At 46.5% G+C, this 12,828-nt stretch overlaps 1 protein-coding gene across 1 annotated transcript in view; it reads left to right on the forward strand.

Moving 5' to 3' along the window:
- LOC118375787 (oxidation resistance protein 1-like) overlaps nucleotides 1-12,828 on the forward strand; it is a 187,258-nt gene that overhangs the window by 127,541 nt on the left and 46,889 nt on the right. Inside the window, exon 4 of the mRNA XM_052494526.1 lies at nucleotides 9,202-9,287. Within this exon, the coding sequence (XP_052350486.1) occupies nucleotides 9,202-9,287 (86 nt within the window). The remainder of the gene's footprint in view (nucleotides 1-9,201; nucleotides 9,288-12,828) is intronic.

Here is a 12,828-nt window from a genome sequence, read left to right on the forward strand (position 1 = left end):
CCTCTCCACCTCCTCCCCTCTCCACCCCCTCACCTCTCCTTCCCACCCCTCTCCTCCCCTATCCACCCCCTCACCTCTCATTCCCACCCCTCTCCTCACCTCTCTACCCCTCACCTCTCCTAACCTCTCCTCTCCACCCCTCCATCCCCTCTCCACCCCCTCACCTCTTCTCTCCACCCCTCACCTCTTCTCTCCAACCCCTCCACCCCCTCTCCTCACCTCTCCACCCCTCACTCTCCTCTCCACCACTCCACTCTCCTCTCCACCACTCCACTCTCCTCTCCACCCCCTCACTTCACCTCTCCACCTCTCCACCCCTCCTAGCTACCCCCTCACTTCACCTCTCCACACCTCCTATCTACCCCCTCACCCCTGCTCTCCACCCCCTCACCTCTCCACTCCCTCAACTCTCCACCCCTCATCTCTCCTCTCCACCCCTCATCTCTCCTCTCCACCCCTCATCTCTCATCTCCACCCCCTCACCTCTACTCTCTACTCCTCACCCCTGCTCTCCACCCCCTCAACTCAAATCTCCTCTCCACCCCTCACCTCTACTCTCTACTCCTCACCCCTGCTCTCCACCCCCTCACCTCTCAACTCTCCTCTCCACCCCCTCACCTCACCCCTCCTCTCCACTCCCTCACCTCTCCACCCCTCTCCTTTCCATCCCCTCTCCTCTCCACCCCCTCACCTCTACTCTCTACTCCTCACCCCTGCTCTCCACCCCCTCACCTCTCAACTCTCCTCTCCACCACCCCCCTCAACCCCTTGGCCAGACAGACCAGCTACATTATAAAGTAGTGTAGAGTAGAGTACCTCCTCATTTCCCCAGACAGAGCTCTTGCCTCCTCTGCTGTTAACAGGAGTGAGGGGCTGCTATAAATAACTTTACATCCACCTCTAAACCAGGGTGCTGAGAGGAAATTACTTGGCTATGTATTAGTGTAGGCTAGCAGGGGGAATGAACGGGACATTACAAAACAATTCTCCCCCTGAGCTGTTCCCCTACAAAGCATTTGTTAATGCACAGGAGGGGGGGGGGGGTGTATTTCTTTCTTTGGACTTCCCTTTGGAGTCAGTCCAGATACAGCCATTTGCACTGCAACACTGCCTCAGTTCCAATCTACTGGCCTGCAACATTCCTAACAGGGACGTTGGTCACCAGTTGTTTTTCATTGCTATTCCTCTGTGTGTGTGGTATGAACTTGCAGGGCTGTACAACACTAATCAGAGAGTAGGAGAGAAGAGCTGTTCACATCCACTGCTTACCCTGCTTACCCTGCTTACCCTGTTTACCATGTTTACCCTGCCTACCCTGTTCACCCTGCCTACCCTGCTTACCCTGCCTACCCTGTTTACCATGTTTACCCTGCCTACCCTGTTCACCCTGCCTACCCTGTTTATCCTGCTTACCCTGCTTACCCTGCTTACCCTGCCTACCCTGTTTACCCTGCCTACCCTGCTTACCCTGTTTACCCTGCCTACCTTACTTACCCTGCCTACCCTGTTTACCCTGTCTACCCTGTTTACCCTGCTTACCCTGCCTACCCTGTTTACCCTGCTAACCCTGCCTGCCCTGCTTACCCTGCCTACACTGCCTACCCTCTCTGCCCCACACATCCCTGTCAACAAACACATTATTTTACTCGCAAAGGTCATCTTGACCTTAAATCATTCTCACCAAGTTGAACTCACGTGGCCCCATGCATGCCTGGCTGGCTATCTCACAGGGAAGTAACTTCCCTGAGGTATCCTTCAGGCTAGTGATAGAAACCAGTCACAGTCACCATCATGCAGGCGTTCTCTGCTGCTGCAGTTCTCGTTGTGCCTATTGGACAACCTCTTGGCATGAGTTACATCTTTGTTTTCTAAATATACAGCCTTCCTTTCAGTCAGTCACAAGACTGGACTCACACTGTTCAGCACCAGTGTTGTGTTTTTATTTCAAATGCCAAAGATAATGTTGTTGAACTAGATTGTAATTTTCCATGACGAATCATTGTGGGACTTGCTTTAACTCTTTAAAAATATTTAGTTGCGACTGGTGTAAATACAATGTTACACAGGTATTTATTTATTTTATGTTTATTTAACTAGGCAAGTCAGCTAAGAACAAATTCTTATTTTCAATGACGGCCTATGAACAGTGGGTTATGTGCCTTGTTCAGGGGGCAGAACGACAGATTTTTACCTTGTCAGCTCGGGGATTCAATCTTGCAACCTTTCAGTTACTAGTCCAATGCCCCCCAGGTATAAGAACTGAAGAGAACTTAGTGTTACCAGTCTGCTCAACACCCTGTCCTATCTAGCTAAATAAAATGAATGACAGTATACTGTAAGTAGGACCCCTCCCTCCCCTCTCCACCCTCTCACCTCACCTCTTCTCTCCACCCCCCGACTCCACCACCTCTCCTCACCTCTCCTCACCTCTCTAACCCTCAACCCCATCTCTCCACCCCCTCACCCTACCTCTCCATCTCTCCTCTCCATACCCTCATCTCTCCTCTCCACCCCCTCACCTCATCTCTCCTCTCCACCCCTCACCCCACCTCTCCACCCCCTCACCTCCTCTCTACCCTTCACCCCACCTCTCCACCCTCTCACCCCACCTCTCCTCTCCACCCCCTCACCTCTCCTCTCCTCTCCACTCCCTCACCTCATCACTCTACACCACCTCAACTCTCCTCTCCACCCCCCTCCCTTCTCCACCCCCTCATCTCATCTCTCCTCTCCACCCCCTCACCTCTCCTCTCCTCTCCACTCCCTCACCTCATCACTCTACACCACCTCAACTCTCCTCTCCACCCCCCCTCCCTTCTCCACCCCCTCATCTCATCTCTCCTCTCCACCGCCTCCCCTCTCCTCACCTCTCCTTTCCACCCTCTCACTTCACTTCTCCACCCCCTCACCTCAACTCTCCTCTCCCCCCCCCTTCCTTCTCCACCCCCTCTCCTCTCCACCCCCTCATCTCATTTCATCTCTCCTCTTCCCTACCTCCCCTCTTCTCACCTCTCCTCTCCACCCCCTCACTTCACCTCTTCACCCCCTCACCTCATCTCTCCTACCACCCCCTCTCCTCTCCTCACCTCTCCTCTCCACCCCCTCACTTCACCTCTCCACCCCCTCACCTCATCTCTCGTCTCCACCCCTCTCCTCACCTCTCCTCTCCTCTCCACCCCCTCACTTCACCTCTCCATCCTCCATTGTTTTCTAAATAAACAGCCTTCAGTCATTCACAAGACTGGACTCACACTGTTCAGCACCAATGTTGTGTTTTTATTTCAAATGCCAAAGATAATGTTGTTGAACTAGATTATAATGTTCCATTAAGAAAGATTATGGGACATAATAGTATTTTTGTAGTAGTGGGAGTGGTTTAAATTGTTTTTACTTAAGCAAAGCAGTTAAATATAGTCAAAGTAACATTTTGTAAAATAATTGGTCTGATTACTTTGATTGACGACACTATCAACCTTATTACTTTGGATACAACAGAAGAAGGCCTGATTACCAACAATGATGAGACGGCCACTAGGGGGGAGGTGAGGGCCAGGGCGGAGTGGTGCCAGGAAAATAACTTCTCCCTCAACGTCAACAAAACCAAGGAGCTGATTGTGGACTTCAGGAGACAGCAGATGGAGCACGCCCACATCCACATAGACGGGATCACATTTGGAAAAGGTGAAAAGCTCTGAAATGGACCATCCACACAGACAGTGTGGTGAAGAAGAAATGTGGCTTGGCCCCTAAAACCCTCACAAACTTTTACAGATGCACAATTGAGAGCATCCTTTTGGGCTGTATCACCGCCTGGTATGGCAACTGCACTGCCCGCAATGGGGCGGTTGTGGTTAGAGCGTTGGACTAGTAACCGGAAGGTTGCAAGTTCAAACCCCCGAGCTGACAAGGTACAAATCTGTCGTTCTGCCGCTGAACAGGCAGTTAACCCACTGTTCCTAGGCCGTCATTGAAAATAAGAATTTGTTCTTAACTGACTTGCCTAGTTAAATAAAGGTAAAATAAAATAAATAAAAACCGCAGGGCTCTCTAGAGGGTGGTGCGGTCTGCCCAATGCATCACCGGGGACACACTGCCTGCCCTCCATGACACCTACAGCACCCAATGTCATAGGAAGGTTCGAAATGATCATCAAGGACTTCAACCACGCGAGACGCTGTCTGTTCACCCGCTATCATCAAGAAAGAGAGGTCAGTACAGGCGCATCAAAGCTGGGACAGAGAGACTGAAAAACAGCTTCTATCTCAAGGCCATCAGTCTGTTAAATAGCCATCACTAGCCGGATACCACCTGATTCCTCAACCCTGCCAATTAGAGGCTGCTGCCCCATGTACATAGACATGGAACCACTGGTCACTTTAATAATGGAACTAGTCACTTTGTGAATTGTTAGATACTACCACACAGTTGGAGCTAGGAACACAAGCATTTCACTACACCTGCAATAACATCTGCTAAATATGTGTATGTGACCAAAATGTGATTTGATTTGTGGGGCAGTTAGATCACACATTTCATCATAAATAACTCCACTCACACTACTACACTTGTATACACTCTCCTACTAGAATACCTCAGTATATGAACTCTCCTACTACAATACCTCAGTATATGAACTCTCCTACTAGAATACCTCAGTGTATCAACTCTCCTACTAGAATACCTCAGTATATCAACTCTCCTACTACAATACCTCAATATATCAACTCTCCTACTAGAATACCTCAGTATATCAACTCTCCTACTAGAATACCTCAGTATATGAACTCTCCTACTACAATACCTCAGTATATGAACTCTCCTACTAGAATACCTCAGTATATCAACTCTCCTACTACAATACCTCAGTATATCAACTCTCCTACTACAATACCTCAGTATATCAACTCTCCTACTACAATACCTCAGTATATCAACTCTCCTACTAGAATACCTCAGTATATCAACTCTACTACTACAATACCTCAGTATATCAACTGTCCTACTAGAATACCTCAGTATATCAACTCTACTACTAGAACACCTCAGTATATCAACTCTCCTACTAGAATACCTCAGTATATCAACTCTCCTACTAGAATACCTCAGTATATCAACTCTACTACTAGAACACCTCAGTATATCAACTCTCCTACTAGAATACCTCAGTATATCAACTGTCCTACTAGAATACCTCAGTATATCAACTCTACTACTAGAACACCTCAGTATATCAACTCTCCTACTAGAATACCTCAGTATATCAACTGTCCTACTAGAATACCTCAGTATATCAACTCTACTACTAAAACACCTCAGTATATCAACTCTCCTACTAGAATACCTCAGTATATCAACTCTACTACTACAATACCTCAGTATATCAACTCTACTACTAGAACACCTCAGTATATCAACTCTCCTACTAGAATACCTCAGTATATCAACTCTCCTACTAGAATACCTCAGTATATCAACTCTACTACTAGAACACCTCAGTATATCAACTCTCCTACTAGAATACCTCAGTATATCAACTGTCCTACTAGAATACCTCAGTATATCAACTCTACTACTAGAACACCTCAGTATATGAACTCTCCTACTAGAATACCTCAGTATATCAACTCTCCTACTAGAATACCTCAGTATATCAACTCTACTACTAGAATACCTCAGTATATCAACTCTACTACTAGAACACTTCAGTATATCAACTCTCCTACTAGAACACCTCAGTATATCAACTCTCCTACTAGAATACCTCAGTATATCAACTCTACTACTAGAACACTTCAGTATATCAACTCTCCTACTAGAATACCTCAGTATATCAACTGTCCTACTAGAATACCTCAGTATATCAACTCTACTACTAGAACACCTCAGTATATCAACTCTCCTACTAGAATACCTCAGTATATCAACTCTCCTACTAGAATACCTCAGTATATCAACTCTACTACTAGAATACCTCAGTATATCAACTCTACTACTAGAACACTTCAGTATATCAACTCTCCTACTAGAACACCTCAGTATATCAACTCTCCTACTAGAACACCTCAGTATATCAACTCTCCTACTAGAACACCTCAGTATATCAACTCTCCTACTAGAACACCTCAGTATATGGCAACTGTAATAAGTGCAGAACAATGAGGGATTGTTGAAGTTTTAAATAAATGAAAAACGTACCGGTGTGTACGTTTTAAAGTTTGGACGGCTGAAACGGTGTAAGAGGAGAACAAGATGAATAATAAGCCAGAGGTATGACAAAGATTTCAAGTGGGATATTTGCTGTCGCAAGTCCCATTAATGACATGAAGAGCAACAGTGTATCAGCTGTGGTGATAAGACTGTTGATTTAGTTCTGTTTCTTTTGGATAGAGAAAGATGCAAATGAAATGAGATAACATGACCTTGACCCACATCTGTGAAATCTGGTGTTACACAACCCACTGTTTTTGCGGAGATAATCATTTAATGAGACTTGCTGTGGCCCCAGGCACATTTGCTCCCATTATTTGTGACTTTGATCTCGCTTAGTTGCCTTCTTGCACCATATTCTAAAATACAACGCTTGTATTCCCAGTATGCACTGCACTATTAAAACAAATACACATTCAATGCTGTTGTTTAGTGTGCAACAACGTGTCACACAAACAGAACATTTGATTAACTGAGTAACTTCATTTGTGATGGCAGTGTTTAATCAATTGTCTCCTATAGATCTAATTTTGATAAATTCATTGTAAATGTCCATTTTTGTTACTTGATAACATTTGGATAACATTGTGTACAGGATGTTCTTCTTACCCTAGCAGAAAAGAGCAGAGTTTATCTAGCAGGCTGTTTATTAGAAGTGAACAGGTTCTCTGTAAAGGGGTAAGAGGGGTATCTCTCTTCCTCCCCTCTCTCTCTCTCTGTATCTCTCTTTCTGCTCTCGCTGTAGCTCTCTCTCTGTGGCTCTCTCTGTGGCTCTCTCTGTGGCTCTCTCTGTGGCTCTCTCTCTGTAATTCTCTCTCTCTGTGGCTCTCTCTTTGTAGCTCTCTCTCTCTGTGGCTCTCTCTCTCTCTGTGGCTCTCTCTCTGTGGCTCTCTCTCTGTGGCTCTCTCTCTGTGGCTCTCTCTCTGTGGCTCTCTCTGTAGCTCTCTCTGTGGCTCTCTCTCGGTAGCTCTCTCTGTAGCTCTCTCTCTGTGGCTCTCTCTCTGTGGCTCTCTCTCTGTGGCTCTCTCTCTGTGGCTCTCTCTCTCTGTAGCTCTCTCTGTAGCTCTCTCTGTGGCTCTCTTTCGGTAGCTCTCTCTGTGGCTCTCTCTCTGTGGCTCTCTCTCTGTGGCTCTCTCTCTGTAGCTCTCTCTCTGTAGCTCTCTCTGTGGCTCTCTCTTTGTAGCTCTCTCTCTCTGTGGCTCTCTCTCTCTGTGGCTCTCTCTCTGTAGCTCTCTCTCTGTGGCTCTCTCTCTGTGGCTCTCTCTGTGGCTCTTTCTCTGTGGCTCTTTCTCTGTAGCTCTCTCTCTGTGGCTCTCTCTGTAGCTCTCTCTCTGTGGCTCTCTCTCTGTAGCTCTCGTTGTGGCTCTCTAATATAAATAATAATAATAATATATGCCATTTAGCTGACGCTTTTATCCAAAGCGACTTACAGTCATGTGTGCATACATTCTACATATGGGTGGTCCCGGGAATCGAACCCACTACCCTGGCGTTACAAGCGCCATGCTCTACCAACTGAGCCACAGAAGGACCATATAATGTACTAGTTTTGAGTTCTCTCTCTGTGTCTCTTTCTGTGGCTCTCTCTTTGTGGATCTCTCTTTGTGGATCTCTCTCTGTGGCTCTCTCTCTGTAGCTCTCTCTGTAGCTCTCTCTCTGTGGCTGTCTGTGGCTCTCTGTGGCTCTCTCTCTGTAGCTCTCTCTGTAGCTCTCTCTGTGGCTCTCTCTCTGTAGCTCTCTCTCTCTCTCTGTGGCTCTCTCTCTGTAGCTCTCTCTGTAGCTCTCTTCCTCCTCCCCCCTCCCCTCTCTCTCTCTTTCTCCGTGCTGTCTTTCTTTCTCATATTGGTTTTAGAATCAGGTGGTATTTATTCTTGGTCTTGACTTAGCCCTCATACCGCCACATCAGTGTTTCGGTATCACATTAGTGTTATGTCTATGACCTGAAACAATATGTAACAGAGCTTCATGTCAGATACACTGCTGTTATACAACTGTAGTAGTTGGGTGTCAAATAAATCAAACCAGACATCAGGGACACCATACTGTATGCTTCAATGCACGTCTGTTCGTCGTCTGATTGCCGAAGGTATCGCAGGCTTTATGGTGCGTTTCACAGACTACAAACATTAAACCTACTACATTGCCTATCATGGTGAATACAGAGTGTAATACCTCAGTATTGTACTTCTGTATTACAGTTGTCATATGCTGAGATATTCTCCCTCTTCAGTGCAGTGAGTCCTGAGCCAAATAGAATGGCTGCATGGCGAATGACTCATGTTTTCAGCCGAGCTGCTCGGTGACACAGACAGACGAAGTAAAGGACGTGTCAGGCTTCTGATCTGATCTGATGCGTAGGCTGCATACTGAACATAACGGAGGGAACCTAGCCGACTGAGAGAGGATGTGCTCTGTTCTGTACCGTAAGCCTTCTACGCCCAGCCCTCGGCCCCTGCTCTCTTCCAGCCCCATCCCTGTGATCTCAGATCCAGCCCTATACCCTCTAGCCCCAGTCCTATACCCCATAGAATACCCAAGTCACAACCCTCTCCTGTCTCCCCCAGCTCCATCCCTTGTCCAAGTTCACAGATCCTGCCTCCTGCCTTCAGCCCCCTCTCTCTCCTATCTCCCTCCCAATCCTCCCAGCTCCATCCCCTCCTCCTCCTCCTCAGGTCCTCGTGGAGGTCAAGGTGCTGTGTGTCTGCTGTGAGAGGCAGCAGCAGAAGGCAAGGTGAACTGGAATCAACGCATGTCATTGTGCTGTGTGGTAGAGAGAGAGAGAGAGAGAGAGAGAGAGGGGAGAGGAGGAGAGCGAGCTAGAGCAGCGAGAGAGAAAGAGGCTCCGCTCACATCGCAGGCTGACTGGCTCGCACGCTCACTGTTGACGAATGAGCTGTCTACCCGTGTGGCTGGGAAACGGCGGCTTGTGACAAGGCAAGCTGGGGAGATAGAGGAACATGAACGTAATGCGTACCTTGCCTCGCTTGCTTTCAGATACCAGCCAGAAGAAGACTCAAGAGAAGAAGGATGGCAGCAGACGCATGTCGTTCCAGAGACCCAAAGGAACCATTGAGTATGCTGTAAGTAAACAGAAAGACTCTGTCTGGGTGTTTTAATGCCTTTTACTGCTCCTGCTGCTGCTGTGTGTGTCTACTGGCTGTTGCCCTAGTCTGAGTAATAGCTACTGTTGTGGTGTTGTGTTATGAAAAGGAACCTGGCCATGCTGGCTCAAATCGTCAGAAGAGGAAGAGGTAGAGGAAGAAGAGGAAGAGGAAGAGAGAGGAGAGAGAGAAGAGAGAGAAGAGAGAGAGAGAGAGAGAGAGAGAGAGAGAGAGAGAGAGAGAGAGAGAGAGAGAGAGAGAGAGAGAGAGAGAGAGAGAAGCGTTTAGTATTTTACAGTTGCACGTGTGCAACGTTCAGTGTCTGTTTACATAAAGGGGGACTTTATATGACCAGCCAGAGCTATTGCCTCTCTACCGTATGATGGAGATGTATTCTAATAGATTAGACTTGTATCAATCCTGTTCCATTCTGCATTCTGATGTATAGGAGGAGAGAGGACTGTAGCTGTGTACGTATGTACGAACCGAGAGAGAGGCACAGTCAGAATGTGTAGTCTATATGTTATCGTTCATTCTGCGTGGTGCTTAGCAGTGTGCATTCCACCACTGTTTACGAATGACTTTCCACCTGGTGCTGTCATTGCTATTCATTTGCCATCTCTGTTTGGTGTGAGAGTGAGACAGAGAGACAGACCGGATGATCTGAAAATGGAGTCTGTCTCTGCTGCTGCTCTGGCTGGTAGTGTTCTTGAAATGACCCTCAAATCCAGCTTCAGTCAGACAGCTTTCTCTCTTTCTTCTCTTCTCTCCCATGTAACACTGCATGGGGAGCGGAATGCTGTGGAGCTCGATCAGCCTGGCCACAGAGGAGAGGAGAGGGGAGAGGAGAGGAGAGGAGAGGAGAGGAGAGGGGAGGGAGAGAGGGAGGGAGGGAGGGAGGGAGGGAGGGAGGGAGGGAGAAAACTGATGGACCTTGTTTGATGACATGGTTCAGCATCTGGAGACATTTTTCTCCCCACTATATTTCCTCTCTCTTTTAGTAATTGTCCTGCTACTTTGATTCAGCAGTGATGGTGTGCGTGATCCCAATGCTTTCTGTTATCTCTGTTGCACTTGGAACGTTTTATACAGGTGTCATTCAGAACAGCCCCTGCCCCCACCTCTCATTCGCTCTGTGCCAAAGGGTGATGAACACGGGTGATGGGCAACAGGGTGATGGACAAGCCAGTTATTTTATGCTGGGGTGTGAAATAGAGGTCGGCCGATTAATCGTAATGGCCGATTAATTAGTCATAAGGTGAATGCACCAATTTGTAAGTCGCTCTGGATAAGAGCGTCTGCTAAATGACTTAAATGTAATGTAAATGTAATTAGGGCCGATTTCAAGTTTTCATAACAATCTGAAATCGGTATTTTTGGACACCGATTTGGCCTATTTAAAAAAATGTTTTAACACCTTTATTTAATCTTTATTTAACTAGGCAAGTCAGTTAAGAACACATTCTTATTTTCAATGATGGCCTAGGAACGGTGGGTTAACTGCCTCGTTCAGGGGCAGAACAACAGATTTTTACCTCGTCAGCTTGGGGGATTCAATCTTGCAACCTTATGTAACGGATGTGAAACAGCTAGCTTAGTTAGCGGTGCGCGCTAAATAGCGTTTCAATCAGTGACGTCACTTGCTCTGAGACCTTGAAGTAGTAGTTCCCCTTGCTCTGCAAGGGGCTTTTGTGGAGCGATGGGTAACGACGCTTCGTGGGTGACAGTTGTTGATGTGTGCAGAGGGTCCCTGGATCGCGCCCGGGTATGGGCGAGGGGACGGTCTAAAGTTATACTGTTACACTTACAGTTAACTAGTCGAATGCTCTAACCACCTGATTACATTGCACTCCACGAGGAGCCTGCCTGTTACGCGAATGCAGTAAGCCAAGGTAAGTTGCTAGCTAGCATTCAACTTATCTTATCAACTTAGTGTGCAGTACTAAGTTATCTTATCTTCAATCATAATCACTAGTTAACTACACATGGTTGAAGATATTACTAGTTTATCTAGCGTGTCCTGCGTTGCATATAATCGATGCGGTGTGTATCATTGCTCCAATGTGTACCTAACCATAAACCTCAATGCCTTTCTTAAAATCAATACACAGATGATTTGATAGAGCAGTCTGACTGAGCGGTGGTAGACAGCAGCAGGCTCGTAAGCATTCATTCAAACAGCACTTTCTGTCTCTTTCTCTCTCTCTCTTTCTCTCTCTCTCTCTCTATCTCTCTGTTTCTCTCTCTCTCTCTCTGTCTCTCTCTATCTCTCTGTTTCTCTCTCTCTCTCTCTGTATCTCTCTGTTTCTCTCTCCATCCTCGTTCTCTCTCTGTCTATACTCTTTCTCTCTCTATCTCCCATGGTAAGGATTCCAGAAAATATTGTGATGATGGAGGGAACCATGCCAACGGTTGCGTGAACTTTCCAGTCATGACATGCTGCAACATCCCCCTTAGAGAGTGTTTAAGGTTGTGTGGCATGGCTGACTCCATCCGCCACACACACACACACACACACACACACGTGTGCCGCGCACAGAGACTCACACGTGCGCGCACAGAGACATACACGCACACAGCACCCATCCTACGAGATAGCCCTAGATGCATGGAGACTTTCCCAGTGATTGAGAAGCGGCTTTATCTTAAACTGTTCTTCCACGCTGTGCTGTGCTGCACTGGGCCTGGGGACGGACGGCTACTGTTTCCATCTGTTTTCACCAGATAGACACGTTTATAATCCTCTGCCTGGTGCCTACAGAAAAGAAAAGGAAGGCTTTGTCACTTTATCAAATATTGTGATCGCTCGTTTTTAGACAAAAAAATAAACCTCAATATTTGCCTTCTCATTCTGATGGGCACACCTATTGGCTGACCTTCAGCCAATTAAAAATGGTGTTTGTTTGAACTCCAGGAAGTAGAGGGGAATGGAATGGAACAGACTGAAACATTATTTTGTTCAAATATAATTTGATTTGGGAGGAATTAAGCGAATTGAATTGCACCTAAATTGGACATTTTAAATGATAGGAATCATATAATATTCAAATAATATAGTACATAACATCCGATTTGGACCCAAAACATTCTAACAATGAGTAAGACATGGATCAAATTATGGATCAAATTATATTTCAACAAAATAATGTTGCAGGAATGCCTATCTTATCTGTTTCTAAAAACAGAAACGATTTCAGAACATTCTGAGATGGTGGGTTTCGAAATCCTCTTTCTTGTGCTTTTTGAAGTGGAACGACCCTACAGCAACGGTAGGAGACATTTAATGTGTCTTAATACTGCAGTTAATGACTCAACACATGTTCCAGTTGTGTGGAATTTTACCACAGTGTGAGGTAAGGACTCCTAATGACTGTAGTATGCACTGTGCCGCGATGCAAGAAGGTTGTGTGTCTGTGTGTTGAATTGATTACTAGAAATGGAGTCAGTCAGAGGGGGGACTGGATCCTCACAATCACTCCTATTGATACTATTATTCACACTGGTGTGGTGGTAGTGGGGG

This window comes from Oncorhynchus keta, chromosome 34, assembly GCF_023373465.1.
Source record: "Oncorhynchus keta strain PuntledgeMale-10-30-2019 chromosome 34, Oket_V2, whole genome shotgun sequence".
Classification (NCBI taxonomy): domain Eukaryota; kingdom Metazoa; phylum Chordata; class Actinopteri; order Salmoniformes; family Salmonidae; genus Oncorhynchus; species Oncorhynchus keta.